Source organism: Engraulis encrasicolus, chromosome 6 (assembly GCF_034702125.1).
Source record: "Engraulis encrasicolus isolate BLACKSEA-1 chromosome 6, IST_EnEncr_1.0, whole genome shotgun sequence".
NCBI classification, from domain to species: Eukaryota; Metazoa; Chordata; class Actinopteri; order Clupeiformes; family Engraulidae; genus Engraulis; species Engraulis encrasicolus.
Genome location: NC_085862.1, coordinates 55,177,582 through 55,196,393, shown reverse-complemented (window position 1 = coordinate 55,196,393; position 18,812 = coordinate 55,177,582). Strand labels below are relative to the sequence as shown.

The 18,812-nt window shown below is 46.9% G+C and overlaps 1 protein-coding gene across 3 annotated transcripts; it reads left to right on the top strand.

Moving 5' to 3' along the window:
* The first annotated feature begins 147 nt into the window (after positions 1-147).
* Positions 148-17,708, top strand: cep63 (centrosomal protein 63). 3 transcript variants are annotated; one of them, XM_063201989.1, is made up of 16 exons: positions 148-222; positions 771-868; positions 1,354-1,531; positions 3,312-3,407; positions 5,184-5,279; positions 5,660-5,773; positions 8,647-8,760; positions 9,395-9,550; positions 10,644-10,789; positions 11,141-11,287; positions 11,528-11,630; positions 12,074-12,271; positions 12,561-12,647; positions 13,291-13,454; positions 16,235-16,724; positions 17,380-17,708. In XM_063201989.1, the coding sequence occupies exons 2-16, from the start codon at positions 822-824 to the stop codon at positions 17,611-17,613; spliced, it is 2,370 nt and encodes a 789-aa protein (XP_063058059.1). In that variant the 5' UTR covers positions 148-222; positions 771-821; the 3' UTR covers positions 17,614-17,708. The 3 variants fall into 3 exon arrangements, with proteins under 3 accessions (XP_063058059.1, XP_063058061.1, XP_063058060.1); XM_063201990.1 differs by having other exon boundaries at positions 153-222; positions 775-868; XM_063201991.1 differs by lacking the exon at positions 3,312-3,407.
* Positions 17,709-18,812: the final 1,104 nt, after the last annotated feature.

Genomic DNA, 18,812 nt, shown 5'->3' with positions numbered 1-18,812 from the left:
TGCGTCTTTGTTTATAAGTGCGCTGTTTTCTTTAGACATTGAAGTCATCAGACCACTCGCTCCTACTGCAGGCGCTGCTGCTGCGCATGCACTACCCATGTTACCTTGCGTTCGAAACACTTGTAGATTGTGCGCCAAGTGCAGAAAGTACCGTTGGCGACGTAGCTAACTGGATGAACTGTAAACAGAGAAATCAGTGTGGCAACTTATCTTACAAAGAGGGTAAGCTTTCGTCATTAACTTACTCCACATCTAACAGAACACGAAACATCTCTACATCATACGAATTTTGACGGTATTGCTGACTGATGTTCACTTTAGGGACTATGGACAACTTTGACAGCGCTATGCAGCTGTCCCGTTTGTTTGGGACACACAACAGGTTCAGAGAACTTTGCTAACAACTAAGCTAACTGAATACTACTTGCTAACTGAACTCGAGTTTAGTACAGATAACTGTTTAGCAGTATATGTGTGCTATGTTGTACATACTGTCTCTACCATGATGTTTTTGCCCACATAAGCTGTTCTTAGTCACCTTTCAGTGAACGAAGTGGCAGCCTCTCTCTCACAGCCGAGTATGGCATCAGAATGTATGAGGCTGAAATTAGCGAAGGTCTAAATTAAAACAACATATCGTGCTAAAATTAGACGAGACACCTATTCATCATTGAGCAGAGCAGAATACGTGCAGGCCTACAGCCAGTTGTACAGAATTGTCACCCGTAAAGTTGAGACAGTCAATCATTCACATGTCGTTTGTTTCCCAGACAGCGCAAAGATGCCACAGACACATTGAGTGAAGTTGAAGGGTATTTTGAATGGACATGGACGCCTTTCTGGAGACACTGAAGGATCAAGACGGGAAGTGAGTATCAAGATTATTCAGACTACCAAATGTTTTGAAAGTTGCTCCTCTTTTAATGAGCAATATTTTGCCATCTTCAATCACTTTGGCATAGATTTAACACCTACTCTTTTTGTTTACACTTAATATTGGTGCGCATATTTTTCTAAACCAGTTTGCTGATTTATGTAGGCTGCTCTGTTCAGTTTAATAGAAAGTTGTCTTGAGTATTCCTGTGAGCCTGAGCTATAATACCTCTGTTCCATCCAGTCTTCATGTAAGCCTGAACTGTGTTTGCTGTTACTCTCTTTAGTACTCCACTATTCTATCACATGTGCCCATATCTCTTTTCAGTTCTGTCCGATCTTAGAGGCTGAGCTTGATGCTCTCTAGTCTACCAGCATGTATCTCTCTAGTCTAAAGCATAAACAATTCCTCTATCAGTTCTATCCTGTCTTCTATTCCTCCATTACCAGTTCCATATTTGTCTTCTCTTCCTCCACCAGTTCCATCCTGTCTTCGTGTGAGCCGGAGCTCCAGGAGTTGCTGCTTCAGATTGACCTGATGCTGACGGCCAAGCGCTCGGAGTGGGACGCGGAGGTGCAGGCCATGCAGGCCAAGCTGCAGAGCGGAGAGGCTGAGCTGAGCACCGCACGAGACCTGCTTGACCGCAGAAACTCAGAGGTCAGCAGCACTGAATACTGAATAGAGTTAAATACTATTATTCTTATGTCTAGCTACAGAGCTAAGAACCACACAAGACCTGCTCGAACACAGAACCTCAGAGGTCAGCACTGAAATGAATTACAAGCCATTAACTCAGAAGTTGAATGCCATTATTCTAATGTGTAGAGGTCAATGTTAGCACTAAATACAATTAAATACCGTTATTCTAATGTGTAGAGGTCAATGTTAGCACTAAATACAATTAAATACAGTTATTCTAATGTGTAGAGGTAAAGCTACAAGACAGCACAGGCCCTGCTGGACTTGAGAAACTCAGAGGTCCGCACTGAATAGAGTTAAATTCCATTATTCTCTACAAGCTACATGGGACCTGTTCGACCGTAGAAACCCAGATGTCAGCGCTGAGTAGAGTAGAGTAGAGCTACAGAAAATTCCTTAAACTGGCATTAGTTTAGGCTTGTGTTAAAGTTATGATGTGTTGAGAGGCCGAACTACAGATGGCACGAGACCTGCTTGACCGGAGAAACTTACAGGTCATCACAGAGTAGAGTAAAGTTACAGTAAATTCCTCACCCTCATAAAAGTAATAGTATGCACATCCCACCTCTCTGAGGCCAGGTGCAGGGCAAAGGCAAGGCAAGGCAAGGCAAGTTTATTTATATAGCGCATTTCATACACAGGTGCAACTCAATGTGCTTCACAAAGTTAACAAATGTAAATGAAAGGAAAACAGGGAAATGAATTAGAGTCAAAAAAAAAAAACATTTAAAACATTAAGATAAAACATAAGGTAAAAATAATAATAAAATAAAACATAAATAAACATAAAACCTTGAAAAACAATTCTTATTTTACTAATTTACTTCTCTTATTTTACCGTCTTTTCATTCAATAATTTAAGAAAGCATCTGAGAACAGCTTTGTCTTGAGTCTAGATTTAAAGCTATCAATAGTGGGTGCATTTTTTACGTCATCTGGAAGCTGGTTCCAAAGCTTTGAAGCATAGAAGCTAAAGGCTGCCTCTCCACATTTTGTTTTGACTTTTGGAATCACCAGCAAATTCTTCTCCGTTGACCTTAGTGACCTGGCCGGTGCATACAGCTGAAACATATCCAGTAGATATGTGGGTCCCATTCCATTTAATGATTTAAATACAAGTAGCATTGCCTTAAAATCAAAGGCGCGTCTAATAGTGGAAAAGAGTAGACGTCCGCACACTGTGGCTCCGCTTTGAAAATGTATTCAGGTCATACAACGTTTCGACCCAACAGGGTCTTCATCAGACAGGGCAAAATTCCTTACCCTGACTTTAAAGGTCCAATGTGCAAAAGCCGAATTATAGACCACCTGCTGGACCGGAGAAAGTCAGAGGTCAAAAACTAGGACCCACTGTAACTCTCAGCTCTACAAATACACACTGTCTCTAGTGTAGGCTTATTTAAAGTCCAATACAATCCATAATATTAGTAATACTAATAACTTGGTTTTATATAGTGCCTTTCAAAACAAAGGTTGCTTTACAAAAGGGGATGGGCAGGGGAATAGAGGGAGAAGAGAGGAGGGGTTAGACGTGGGGTTAGAGGGGCAGAGTGGTTAAGGACCATAGGCTTCAGTGAATAAATTATACATGTAGTGGTTTGGACTAACCTCAGCATCTGGTCTGATGATGAAATCGAAATTGAATGAAATGTGGACCATGTTGTTGCCATGTGATGTGATATGTGTTGGTGGTGGGTTGAGCCGACGTCTTGCCCTTGCCCCCCCCCTGCCCCAGCAGATGGTGAGGGTGAAGGAGGCAGTGGGCGTGGTGCTGGACCTGCAGGGCAGTGGCTTCAGGATGATAAAGATGGTAGTGGACAAGGAGCTGGAGCAGGTGAACTGGCATGGCATGGATGATGCTGTATGTGGTGGCTCTGATAAACATTGTTGGTATGGAGGATGGGGTGGGATTTTTGAGAATGGCTTTGAGGATGCTCTGGTGGTTTTGAGAAGCAGCATACTAATATGCAAATATCTACTAGAGAACTGGAGCAGGTAAAGAGGCATGGCATGTAGGTGTGGTGGTTTTGAGAAGTAGAATACTGTCGAGATGCAGAGTGCCGGTGTGGAGGATCATATGCATGTGTGTCTGTATTAGGCCCTTCCATCTAACCCTAAACTCCATTGCTAAGGATGCACCGATACCGATACTGTAGGTGCATCCTTACCCAGTGCAACCCTGTGTGTTTGTAAACTTATAAAACAATTAAAAATTATAAATTTTAATTATAAATTATCCCTTTAGGGCTTTGATTTTTCTAACCTTTTAATCCATTTGTTTACAGACATTTTACAGGGCTCTAAATTAACACCAGCCAACTGGCCAAATTCTGGTGAAATTTCAGCTTGGCTAGAAGAAAAGACTAACTTACTAGCCACTTTGACCCATTAGTGGGAGGTGTGTTTGGCTAGTAAGATTTACATCTACTATCCATTTTGGCTAGTGATGAAAAAAGTTCATTTATAGCCCTACAGACAAGCAGTAGTATTCCAGCTACTAAGCTCAGACGCACAAAATGACTTTGCATTTGAGTGCATACTGCTATTATTATGTTCTAACATTTACTTTCATATGTGATGTGAAAAGCAAGATGCTTTCTTTTTCTCCTAATAAACCGGGAATATGAGTTGACCAGGGTAAGTGGTTGTTGTGTGTGTACACATGGGCCCAAAATTGAGGGTTTGTTTAGAGACGGTCATAGACAGCAGACATGCCTAAAGAGTTAGAGACTTAAAGCTGTTTGAGATCATGTCATTGACGGCACACATGTCCAAAGACTTATGGTAGGGCCGTTTGAAGTGGTGGCATGGCATAGCATGGCATGACCTGGGAGCCTCTCACTCGACAGCTGGGAGGGTCGCTATGTGTCATGCTTGCAAGCTGCCGCTCGCCACTCGGCCTGCTCTGTTTTGCTGTGCCGCATGTCTGTCGTCATGGCTACGCACTCTGACCCCCGCTCTGGTCGTGTGCCCCCAGATCAAGAGGGAGAGAGAGAGAGAGAGAGAGAGAGAGAGAGAGAGAGAGAGAGAGAGAGAGAGAGAGAGAGAGAGAGAGAGAGAGAGAGAGAGAGAGAGAGAGAGAGAGAGAGAGAGAGAGAGAGAGAGACACCTGTGCTGTCGAGCAGTGCGAGTGTGTGTCCTATTGCTGTATTAATGGAGAGGCAGCTTCACTGCTGTTACTGTGCTCGACTGACTATCGACCCAAAGGAAGGAATCAGAGAGAGAGAGAGAGAGAGAGAGAGAGAGAGAGAGAGAGAGAGAGAGAGAGAGACTCTGTGCTTGTGTGTCCCCAGATTCGGCTGTTCAGTAAGGCCTGGGGTATGCTTGCTGTGTGACTTGACTTACTGTATGTGTAGAAACAAAACGTGTGTGTGTTTGTGAGAGCATGAGAGCGTGTGCCTGTGTGTGTTTGTGTCGTAGCCCCGCTCTGCTTGTGTGTCCCCAGATCAGGCTGGTCATTAAGAGGCGCGTGTGTGTGTGTGTGTGTGTGTGTGTGTGTGTGTGTGTGTGTGTGTGTGTGTGTGTGTGTGTGTGTGTGTGTGTGTGTGTGTGTGTGTGTGTGTGTGTGTGTGTGTGTGTGACCACCGCTCTGCTTGTGCCCCCCACCCAGATCAGGCTGCTGAGTAAGCAGCTGGAAGAGATGCATGCTGGGAGACAGGAGCTGGTTAGCAAGTATGAGGAGCAGCTGCAACATGTACGAGATGAGGTGAGACTTCTAATCCTTAGGGGGCGCTATGTATTACTTATAGAATCTCATTCATGGCCTGTATGAGATGACGTGAGACATTTAACCCTTAGGGGGCGCTACATGCTGCTTATAGGGTGTCATTCATTGCCTGTATGAGATGTGGTGAGATGTTTAACCCTTAGGGGGCGCTACACAGAGAGATTCATGGCATGTACAACATGAGGTGAGACCCATTAGGGGCCAGGACAGAGAGCCTCATATTCCACAACTTGTGTGTGTGTGTGTGTGCGTGTGTGTGCGTGCGTGTGTGTGCATGTGTGTTTGTGCGTGTGTGTGTGTGTGTGCGTGCGTGTGTGTGCATGTGTGTTTGTGCGTGTGTGTGTGTGTGTGTGTGTCAGCTGGCCAAGCTAAAGCGTAGCTATGAGAAGCTGCTTCGTAAGCACCAGAAGGAGGGGGCCAGGAGTCGAGAGGAGGACAAGAACGAGGTGTCACGGCTCAACGTGAAGATCGAGGTACGTCTCTCTTTCTGCCTGCAGTGGCTAGTGTGCTGTGTTGTCACACAATTCTATAAGCTTCAACAGAGTTTACAAATATAGAATGAATCTTGATGATGGGCCTGTAAATAATGCCACAGAAGAACAACATTATTGCTAATAAATTAATCCCCAGATATAAGCTTACTTACACGTATGAAGTGTGCATTCTAATGCCGCGATCACGTCAAGTAGGTTTTATCAAGTCAAGTAGGTTTTATTGTCAATTTCTTTACATGCACTGGTCATACAAAGAATTTGATATTACATTTCTCACCGCCGGTGTTGAAAGAGCTACAATTGTGCTGACTCCTGCCTAGAAAGCACAGGTCAGGGGCGTTGAACGCGGCAAACGATTCAACCTGAAGCGTTCGACCAGGAATCTCGACCAACCGAAGCGTGTGTTTAGAAAAACGTGAACATTCCATTGACTGACGCCTGCTGGCGCAGAGCTCATTACATATTTTTAGATGAAGTTCAACTTTTGACGCCCTCGACTCTAGAAACGCTTTTGCAGCTTTTAACGCTTCTGCCGCCTGCTCTCCCATACAGAGTCAATTACTTCTGCATCTTCCCACGCGTTCAACGCCAGTGGTGTGATCGCACGGTCAAACTCTAAATGAGAAGCCAAAACCAATGCGTTTTCAAAAATATCCACATTCAGTACCTGTTACCTCTGTTTTTTAACATGTCCTTGTCCAGGTGTAGACAGGATCTAGAAGTGTGTGTGTGTGTGTGTATGTGTGTGTGTGTGTGTGTGTGTGTGTGTGTGTGTGTGTGTGTGTGTGTATGTGTGTGTGTGTGTGTGTGTGTGTGAAAGACGTTTTTTTAGGACTCAGACGTCAGGTGGCACAATGGCATCAAATGCCCTTAAATTAATTAAAGATATCCTATGCAACTTTGACATAAACACACCGATGTAAACAACTTTATGGCGGCCTCTAGTGGTTCTGCCGAAAATGTGCATTGAACTAAATTAGACAGACATTGGCTTCGAGATTATGTGCGAATTAAATTTCTTCTCCTTCTGTAATTAGCCAGATTCCCTTCCTTGCATTCAGCTCTCTCCACTTCTAAGGGGCCGTACACACACGTCGCGGCTATTTACTCGCTCCTTGCTCACTCGCCTACTTGCCACTCGCTCTGGGTGATTTTGTTTAGTGGTTGTCATGGTTCCCGCAGTCCGCGCCAATAACGTCCGTACGAAACAAAATGTAGGCCTACGCTGTTTAACGTTGATCGTGTGCTGTGCACAACCATGCATATGAGCCTTTGATGGTGTACACTGTATGTATTTTCCTCAACACTTTTAACCAAAGTGTGATGGCGTGCAGAAGTTGGGTGGTCAGAACACCACAGGGGCAACGTCACCTGTCAATAATCTGTATTTTGCATTCCAATTGGTTACTCGCTTAACTCGCGTCGCTCGAAGATAAAATAAGTTTATCTCGGAACCCGCCCACATCGCATCGCTTGTACTCTCCTCGCGTACTCGTCAGCGAGACTCGCTGGAACATGTAGACATTCTATTGACTTCAGCCGCTGAGCGAGTAACTAGCAGCGACGTGTGTGTACGGCCCTTAAGGGGCTTTATCAGTGATTCTCCCCCTTGCTTATGAGTTCGCTGCTTCGTCTATTCACTTCACACAACTGCAATCACGTTTGCACTTCCTTCAGATGGATACTATTATTTGATCCACTTGTTCCCGGCAGATATCCCCGTCTTTATTTCACATTTCCAGTAACTATATAGTACCTGTACATTAGGAGAATGAGGAGACAAAAGGCTATTGCTTATTTTGTTGTAATAATAAAGATTTGATTTCCAAGTCGAGGTGACAAGACGCGTTTTTATCATGTGGTGTTGAAAGTGAAAGTGGACACCCATAAGCCGGCTAGAGATCACGTTTTGTTTCCTCTTGATCGGCAACACCATTTTTAGCCTCGCTCGACTGATTGTGTCCTTTGACATCAAGTAAAATGTGCGCCATCAGATTTCAACTCGTATACATTTGTGTAGCTTTGTAAACTAAAACGAGGTGGCGTGGACTTTGAGAATGCTAATGCATATCCCAGTGCAGTGAATGAGTGATACAATCCACATATTTGCTCTTTTGGCGTTCGGTTCTCTCCGTTTTGAAGCCCTTTTCCAATGTTCACATAAGCGATTTATTTGCCTGTCCAAACCTTTCATCTCAATTAGCTCGTGATTTATTTGCAGTCCCATTCGTTTTTATTTGCAGTCCCCAGCTTTCAGCGAGCTGCTGCTGCTTAGTTAGCAAACGAATGGGAATGGGTCACTCATTCGTTCCACTCATACACCATAGAAATCTAGATGCCCCTAGCGGCCACAAATGACACAACAACAAAGGGCGCGGCGCCTCCAGGCAAAACTGCAAGTGCTGTTTCGGAGCAGAACCACCAGATGGTGATGGAAATATTCCCATTTTCGCCATAACGGGTCAGTCAAGCAAAACCCTGAGTTCCAAGCCATTTCATGACTATGAAAAAGTTGCATAGTGTTTCTTTAAGTTAATTAAATTAATGCTGCAATGAACATGCTTCTTAGATGGTCCACTAATAACAGACAAAAAATCCATACAATAATACACGGGTGTCCCGTTGGTAAACAATCCCTGGCTGCGCACCCCTGGCTGCGCACTCTTCAACCTCTGATTGTTGGAAACAAAAAATGTGCTCACGTGGTTGGTTGCTTAGCATCTTGCCCCTCCTCAGTACTTGAACGTTTGTAAATGGGAAACCTATGTACTATAGTGGTGTTGGCTGTCGTTGTGCCGCCATGACGTGTCGTGCTACGGCTGAATCGTCACTCACCCGTGTTTGTGTTTCAGGAGTTTCGTCAGCGGTCTGGTGAGTGGGATCAGCAGCGTCTTCAGTACCAGAAGCAGGTGGCCTCACTCGAGGCCCAGAGGAAACACCTGGCAGAGCAGTTCACACACATGCAGGTACACACACACACACACACACACGCACACGCACACACGCACACCTGGCAGAGCAGTTCACACACATGCAGGTACACACACACACACACACACACACACACACACACACACACACACATGCACACGCACACCTGGCAGAGCAGTTCACACACATGCAGGTACACACACACACACACACACACACACACACACACACACACACACACACACACACACACACACACACACACACACACACACGCACGCACGCACACCTGGCCGAGCAGTACCCACATATGCACTTGGCCAAGAAGTTCGTACACACACACACACACACGCACTCACACTCACACTCACACTCACACACACACTAGGTACACCAGTTCACACAGGATCTTCCATATCCTGCACATCACAGGTATGGTGCTGTTGGCCCTCCAGTTCACCATCAGTACTGTTCATTTGACCAGCTCATGATTGTCTCTCAGTGTGAAGACTTATTTATGAGCCAAATAGGACAACACAGCTAGATGGTCCAGAAAAGTAATAGCTGTGTCTCAGTTATTACTCATGATCTCATGACGATCTATGATGTGTGTGCGTGCATGCGTGCGTGCGCGCGTGCGTGTGTGTGCGTGCGCGTGTGTTCTCCCAGTCCCAAACCTCGGTGCGTCAGGCGGAGCAGTCGGAGGTGCAGCGTCTGCGTACTCATCTGCAGAGGGCCCAGCACACACTGCAGACGCAGGAGCAGGAACTGGAGAGGCTGCGCAGGCTACGTAACGAGCTCGGAGACTCACTCAGGGAGAGACAGGTCAGACTACGCAACGAGCTCGGAGACTCACTCAGGGAGAGACAGGTCAGACTACGCAATGAGCTGGGAGACTCACTCAGGGAGAGACAGGTCAGACTACGCAATGAGCTGGGAGACTCACTCAGGGAGAGACAGGTCAGACTACGCAATGAGCTGGGAGACTCACTCAGGGAGAGACAACTCAGAATCACACTATAGCAGAGACAAGATGGGAGACTCTCTTGAGGAGAGACAGGTCAGACTACTACAGGAAGAGCTGGGAGACTTGCTCAGGGAGAGACAGGTCAGAATCACACTAGAGCAGAGACAAGAGGTCAGACGAGACAACATGGGAGACTCATTTAGGGAGAGACTTGCTCAGGTAGAGACGGGTCAAACTCGAACCGACATAAGCGACCAGACAGGATGTGCTGGGAGAATTGCTCAGGTAGAGACAGGTCAGACTCACTAGAACAGACGCACACAGTGTAAGATTAATTGAGGCTCTCCCAGGGAGAGACAGGTCAGACTCACTAAAACAGACACAAGAGATCAGATGGGACAGCATGGGAGACTCTCTTAGGGAGAGACAGGTCAGACTACTACAGGGAGAGTTGGGAGAATTGCTCAGGGAGAGACGGGTCAAACTTGGACTAGAACAGACAGAAGAGATCAGACCGGAAAGATGGGAGACTACTACAGCAAGAGCTGGGAGAATTGCTCTGGTACAGAGACAGGTCAGACTCATTAGAACAGACACACAAGGGCAGATGGGACAAGATTTCACTCTCTCAGGGAGAGACAGGTCAGACTCTTACTAGAACAAACACAAGAGATCAAATGGGACAAGAGAATGTGGTCTTTTCTACTCCATCTGATGACTGACTTGGACTACAGACTAGGTCACCACTGCAGATGGGGCATAACAGGTCACAGGGTAGAATATGACCGGTCACACATGATGGGGCAGGCCAGGGCACAGGATGTAGACAGGGCCAGTAAAGTGACCAAAAAATTCACACACACAAAAAACAAGAACAAGTGAAATGTCAGCTAAAGCTTAGTGACTTCACCAGTGTGATATGAAACCCGTTGTGTGTGTGTGTGTGTGTAGGTGCTGAGCGAGGAGAAGCAGGAGTTGAAAGCCACACTGGACACTCAGGACCAGGCCCTCCGCAGCTCAGGCTCCCAGCAGCAGCAGCTACGAGCAGAGCTCACCAGGCTCACACAGGCACTACACGCCAAGGAGCAGGTCGTACGGTCAGTGTGTGTGGGTGGGTGTGTGTGTTTGTGTTTGTGTTTGTGTGCGCGCGCGTGTGTGTGCGCGCGCGTGTGTGTGCGCGCGCGTGTGTGCGCGCGCGCGCGTGTGTGTGTGTGTGTGTGTGCGCGCGTGTGTGTGTGTGTGTGTGTGTGTGCGCGCGTGTGTGCATGCGTATGATATTGCAGCAGGTAGCACTCAGGCACTACACACCAAGAGAAAGTCATACGATCAGTGTGTCCGTGTGTGAGCGTGTGAGGGCTGGGACATCCAGTGCTCTTGTTCGTTCCTCTGAGGTTCTCTATGGCTGATGGCTGCTCTTGATGTGTGTGTGTGTGCGTGTATGTGTACAGGTCTCTGGAGTCGTGTCTGAGTGTGGGGGGTTCGTCAGCTGGCTTGTCGTCGGTGCGTCAGGAGTTGGAGAGGGTGACGGCCAGGCTACACAGCTCCCAGGCATGCCAGAACCACCTCAAGACCGAACTCCAACACCTGAGGGAGAGGTACACACACACACACACACACACACACACACACACACACACACACACACACACACACACACACACACACACACACACACACACACACACACAGGATGTTATTCCAAGAATGTGTGTTTGTGAGCATAGGTCTAGAGCCCATCAGGACTATGAGATGTTAGTATGTGTGTGTGTGTGTGTGTGTGTGTGTGTGTGTGTGTGTGTGTGTGTGTGTGTGTGTGTGTGTGTGTGTGTGTGTAGTATGGAGAGTGAACGTCGGTCCAGAGTGGAGCCCAGCAGGACGGAGGTGGAGTGGAGGCAGCTGGAGGAGGCTCACCGCAGAGCACAGACAGAGGCCAAGAAGGTAACACACACACACACACACACACACACACACACACACACACACACACACACACACACACCTTCAAACTCAACCCAGCATGGCCGCCAACGATAGGTTGGATGGGGATCGGTGTTATGCTTATTACTCACACACACACACACACACACACACACACATACACACAAGCAGACAGCGTCCGCTATGACACATTTTGGCAGGACTAGTGTTGCAATCGCATTTAGCAAACACCTTTTTATGTTATTTTATGTTGAATTGATATATGTGCCTGCATGTCTGTTTCTGAGTGGTGTGTGTGTGCCCATTTGCATCTTCTTGAGGTATGGCCCTGAGGGCATGAGGAAGGAGCTTATATTTATGTGTATCTTGTGTGCGTGTATATGTGTGTGTGTGTGTGCATGTATATGTGTGTGTGTGCGCGTGCGTGTGTATGTGCGTGATAGCTGCGTGAGGAGCTCAGCATTGCAGAGCAGACGCGGCGTGGCGAGGCCGAGGGCATGAGGAAGGAGGTCTCTCAGCTGACCAACGAGCTTCACCAGAGGGACATCTCCATAGCGACGCTCACTGGCTCCGCTTCCGGCATTGAGAAGCAACTGAGGGCCGAGGTGGAGAGGGCAGAGAGGCGCGCTGCCGAACTGAAGGTGCGTGCGTGCTTGTGTGTGCGTGCGTGCGTTCATGAAGCAATTCAGGGCCATGGTGAAGAGGGCAGAGAAACATGCTTCTGAACTGAAATTGAGTGCGTGTGTGTGTGTGTGTGTGTGTGTGTGTGTGTGTGTGTGTGTGTGTGTGTGTGTGTGTGTGTGTGTGTGTGTGTGTGTGTGTGTGAGAGAGAGAGAGAGAGAGAGTGAAGCAAGTCCGGAGAGAGGGCACCCTTTGTTTTAAGGGGCTACCTGAGCTGTGTTTCAGAAACATGTGCATCTCTCCCATCAGGTGACCCAGGTGCAGCTGGAGACGCTAAAACTGGAGAATCAGCACCTGAACGAGCTGCTGGAGAGAGTGGAGCCGCGCTCTCCTAAGGTCAGCCTCACTTTGCCAAGGTCACACTAACGCACAAGGACACACACACACACACACACACACACACACACACTGTACGTATATGATGGAATTCCCCAACTGTAGCTATGTGTCTAGTACACAGACTTATCCCTGATAAAAAAGACACATAGCTTACCACCTCAGCCATCTATTCAGGATATCTATTATAACCTGTATTGTTATTGCAACTCATTACATTATTGTATATCATTATAACACACATTGTATTACACTATATTACCAAAATTTGCTAACCTGCCGTGACTTACATATGAATGAGCCATCCCTAAGTTATACATATGGTTCAATTTGATTTGAAGGCAGGCTAGGGAATAATTTTGGCAATATGTCTGTATGTGAAGGGAGAAACGTGCCTGGCTTTTTTGTGAGACAACTACATGTTGTCCCTAGGCAGTCTGCAGAGGGATGCAGAGATGATAATACATGATATGTAATAATACATAATACGTAATATGGTATGTTTTGCGTTTTAGAAGGGGAAGGCGTGCCTGGCATCTCTGTGAGAGAGCTATGTGTTCTCTCTCAGCGGTCTGGAGAGTGATGCATAGATATCTCCTTATAGTACATTGTAATATCCCATTTGTTGTGTGTTGTGTTTTAGAAGGGGGAGACGTGCCTGGCATCTCTGCGAGATAGCTACGTGTCGTCCCTCAGCAGTCTAGAGAGTGAGAACCAGCAGCTGAGGCAGGAGCTGGCTGAGGTACGCGCTCGCCTGGAGACCAGCGATCACACCTGGCCTCACAAAGCCACCCGCAGCCCTCCCAGGTACACACACACTAGGCATGGTACGGTTTGCGTTGCAAACTGAGACCGTACGGTTTGCACGTCACGGAACGGGGTAGTGGGCAACCGCACGGTGCCCACGGTTTAAAAAAAAAATAGAGTGACCACCGGCGGACGACGCTATTAAAATCCTACTACTTTTACAAGCATAAAACACAAAGACTACGTAGGATATTGAGTGTGGAAAGACTGATTTCTATCAGCCAACTGAAAGGCATAATGTAACAGCATGCGCCAGCTGACTAGGCTACAGTAGCCTACAAGCAAGTGCAGGACGGTCAACAGCGTCACCCTCTCCCCCCTCTCTCTCCACGTTAGCGCAAGTGACTGTTCCCAGCCTTTATGCTGACCATTTTAAATTAAATGAACATGAATTTACAAATAATGACAGATTAGCAGAACAGAGTAGACTATGACTTACGTTACAGTAGCCTAGTGTAGGCTATATCCACGTGGCATTGAATGGGGATTCCGGACGGCAAAATGCGAGATAATTGAACATATCCATCAGATTCACTGCGCTGTCCTTAACTGCAATCAACTGTAGGCCTAATTATATGTAGCCAGTTAAACTCTGATGGACGGAAGGGGACTTTGTGCTGTTGCCTAGTTAACATTGATGTTTAACACTATAACAAAAATAAAATTTGACTGTTTTAAAAGGCTCAGCTTCACAGGAGTTTTGTGAAACATTCTTGTGCATACACTTCTAAAAAAACGATCTTTTACAATTATTTGTTACCTTAACTTTCACATTTTAACATAACATAACCCTATCACTTGTTCACTTAAAATTGAATTTGACTTCTGATTTTACTTCTATGCTTCTCACGGCCGGCAGTTTCATGATAGGAAGCAACTAATTAATCAGCGCAAAACTCGCAGAAAGCGGTATCAAAATAAAAGTCCAATTCGTTCTCAGTGTGTCATTAACCTAAATAGTCATACTGCACTGACCTAATGGTCCCATTGCCTACAGGAGTGTAGCTGTTTTATTTTTACACGTCAAATGTGTTATAGCATGTAATATTTGAATATTGGTCAACTTAAAAGTTAGGACTTAGTTCTCCCTTTTTGTGAAATAAATGGAAGCATGTTAAAATCATTGATATCTTTCCTCTTTCAGTTGGGTTAAATGAAGTCAAATTCAACATACCCATGATAAGCTTACATTTTCATTCTAATTTTTATATAATACATTTTATTAAAAAAAAAAAAAAAAAAAAAAAAACCAGAACCGTACAAAACCGAAAACCGTGACCTTGAAACCGTGATATGGACCGAACCGTGACATTTGTGAACCGTACCACCCCTAACACACACACACACACACACACACACACACACACACACACACACACACACACACACACACACACACACACACACACACACACACACACACACACACACACACACACACCTGTCCCCAAGCCACTTACAGCCCTCCCAGGTACACACACACACACACACACCAGTGATCACACCTAGCAGACACCAATCTCAACTGCTCATCACCCACGTACACACCAAGGACACAAACATACACGTTTGAGAGACCGAGCTGAACCCTGCCTCTCTTTCAGTTTACACATACAGTAACTCTACGTTTTGCTCCTCTTCTTCAAGCAAATGTTGCTCGTGAATAGGACTGTCTATTGCTGATTATTTCCTGTAGTGTTTAAGAGAGGACACCAGGGGGCACTATTGTCACATAAATATTCTACATGAGCGCAGCACACCCCTGTGGCCAACATGGGGAACAAAGACATTTGTACAGATTTCAATCTAATGCTGGATCTACAAGTAGATGACTTACTGAAGTTTGGGATTCATATATATTTGTAGGGTAGATATAAGATGCATATTTTTTATATCTGTCAGTTGATATGGGTCTGATATGTGTCAGTTGACAAGCTTGGTTGTACACAACATCTGAGTAATATTCGTATGTCTGTTTACACTTGGAAGTGTGAGTGCTGTGCCGTGTTGTTCCACTGGTGCGATGAGAGCCATAAATCCTACATTGCCTGAGATTGTTTAGACTTGAAGTATCAGTGTCATGTTGCCACTCTGTCCCCTCTCCTCTTCTCCTGTGTGTCTCTTTGTCACTTTCTCTCCTGTGTGTCAACTCCTGTGTGTCAACCTCCTCTCCTGTCTCACCTCCTCTCCAGTCTCACCTCCTCTCCTGTGTCTCCTCTCCTGTCTCACCTCCTCTCCAGTCTCACTTCCTCTCCTGTGTCTCCTCTCCTGTCTCAACTACTCTCCTGTGCGTTTTCTCCTGTGTCTCCTCCTCTCCTATCGCACCTCCTCTCCTGTGTCTCCTCTCCTGTCTCACCTCCTCTCCTGTCTCACTTCCTCTCCAGTCTCACTTCCTCTCCTGTGTCTCCTCTCCTGTCTCAACTACTCTCCTGTGCGTTTTCTCCTGTGTCTCCTCCTCTCCTATCTCACCTCCTCTCCTGTGTCTCCTTCTCTCTTGAGTGTCTCCACTCCTGTTCGTCACCTCCTTTCCTGTGTCTCCTCCTCTCCTCTGTCATATCCCTCTCTCTGTTACCTCCTTTTCTCTGTCACCTCCTCTCCTGTGTCTCTCCTGTCTCAACTTCTTTCCTATGTATCACCTCCTCTCCTGTGTCTCATCTCCCCTGTCACCTCCTCTACTAAGTCATCTCTCCTGTGTGTCTCCTCCTCTCCTGTGTGTTTTCACCTCCTCTGCTGTACAGTATGTGACCTCACCTCCTCTCTTGTCTGGTGTGTGTCAGCAGGAGTGAGGAGGAGAGTCAGCAGCGTCGTCACCAGGAGGAGCTGCAGGCCATGGAGGCGCGTCTGAGGGAGAACTCGCTCCGCTACGAGGAGGAGATCCAGAGGCTGCACAGACAGGTGGAGGCCTTCTCCCTCACCTCCTCCTCGCAGACTACCCACAATCCCCAGCGACACTCGCAGCCACAGCCTTCCCATCAGCCGCTCCAGCAGCATCAGCAGCCGTCCCCCTCCTCCTCCTCTCAGCCTCCATCCTCCTCCTCACCAGCACCTCCCAACGGGCTCCACACTGACAGGCACACCCCCTCCCCTGCCCCCTCCGCCCGCTCCCTCTCCCCGGCTCCCTCAGTCCGCTCCGTCGCCTCCTCTTCCTCCGCCGGCTCCTCCTACTCTGCGATGCGGGCCAAGCGATTGCCTGGGGTTGCGAGCGGTCTGACCAATGGGGAGGCGGCGCACGTCCCCGGTGTTGCAGAGGAGCTGCTGACGTCGGTGGCGGTGAGTGACGCTTCTTTCCCTCTCATGGCCTGGTCCGCAGCTTGTAACTGGTTTCCTACCCATGAAAAACCTGGAACAATTATGGAATTTGTCCAGAATTTCTGAAATAGTCATGGATTTTTTTTCTTCTAATATTTTGTCTATTATCTATATGAAATAGATGTGCCAGTGCTGTAATAGAATAATTACCAAGGAGTGTCTTATGTGGTGGCGAAACAAGTTGCTTCAGTTTGTCAGTATCATCATTTTCACATGCAAACCTAATCTTAATAAGTGTTTCAGTATTAACATCGGCTTTTGTTGGTCACATTAAGATGAAATCATGGAATTCATGGATTCAAATTCATGGAAATTTGATCAAAGATTTTGGAAAAGTCATGAGGTAAAAGGTGAAAATGGAGGTGAAAAAAATGGATCCCAATGGTCACAGAGAATTGGGGGTTTCAAAACCATTCCAGTTGAAAAGTTGCTTTAGATGAAACTCTGCAATCGCCATTTCCTGTGCTTTGTTGGTTTGCTTCTCAAGCTTTGCTCCTCTTTTCATTATTTCTTGGTTATGTGCTGATTTTCCTCTCTCGTGTGTGTGTGTGTGTGCGTGTGCGCATGCGCGCTTGTGTGTGTGCGTGCGTGTGTGTGTGTGCGTGCGTGTGTGTAGGAGCGTGGTGCTGACTCGTCGGTGTGTTCGGTTGCGGAGCGCTTCCTTGAGGAGGAGGCCGTGCGTACCCAGGAGATGCTGCATCGTCTGGATGCCCACATCCACGGCATGGTGCAGCGCACCACCCACACGGTACACAAGTACACTGGGGCTGGCAACGCCACAGCTACGGGTACTGCCACATCCACATCCACAGGCACAGAGGCCACCAAACGCACCCACAGTGGCCCATGAAGACATGTACTGTGTATGCTGAGGAAATGTGGATGCTCTCACCCTCTCAAACACACACACACACACACACACACACACACACACACACACACACACACACACACACACACACACACACACACACACACACACACACACACACACACACACACACACACACACACACCTCATACTGAAGTACACTGAGGCTGGGACTGGCACTGGAACAGCCAAACACAGTAGACTATGAAGAGACTCACACACACACACTGACATACAGTATACACACACACACACACCTGGCCTCTTGCGGCAGCCACAGGACAGCCAAACAGACCTACAGCGGGCCATAACCACCACACAGTAACGCACACCTGACCCTGTACAAGTACCTGGGCACAAGGGCAGCTAAACACAGGTGCAGGAACAGCCAAGCATGCCAATCACAGGCCATGAAGACACATTCACTTCTGCACACACACAGACACACACACACACACACACACACACACACACACACACACACACACACACACACACACACACACACACACACACACGTTACCTCCTACTGGCCAGCTTGATAGCATGAAGCTAGTTTGGTCTGGCCGAGCATGGTACCGTACACCTAGTTTGGACCGTCTGAGCTCGCTACATTAGGGCTTGATGCAGTATAGTATGCTCCATATTGCAACCATAATATCTAATGAGGTTTGTATGGTAGATGAGTGTGATCCATACCGGATCCAAAACATCCAATGGGTTATTTATGGGGAATCCATAGTTTCCAACGGGGGATGCTATAGGTATTTGTTCTATTGCAGATGACTGCATTAGGGTCTATGAGGGTTATGAGTGTGGATTAGGCTTGGTGTAGCTAGGTGAGTATGAATTAGGCTTGGTATGGCTAGATGGGTGTGAATTAGTGACTTGGTAATACAATGTATGCACTCCAGACAGACAGAGATGAGCAGCAGTGTGAAGTGGATAGGGTCTTTTGGGGACAATCGGTAGCATTCACTGCTACGCACACGCACACACACACACACACACAGCCAAGTACGTATCTTGATACACACATTCATCACAAAATGCAATGCAAACCAGCCAAGGCATGTAGTATGCTATACATGCGTACCCGTAATGTGATTGCTGAACACTCCCCCCTCCACACACTTCTCTGCAGTCATCATGGTGCCAAGAAAATGAAATGCATGTGC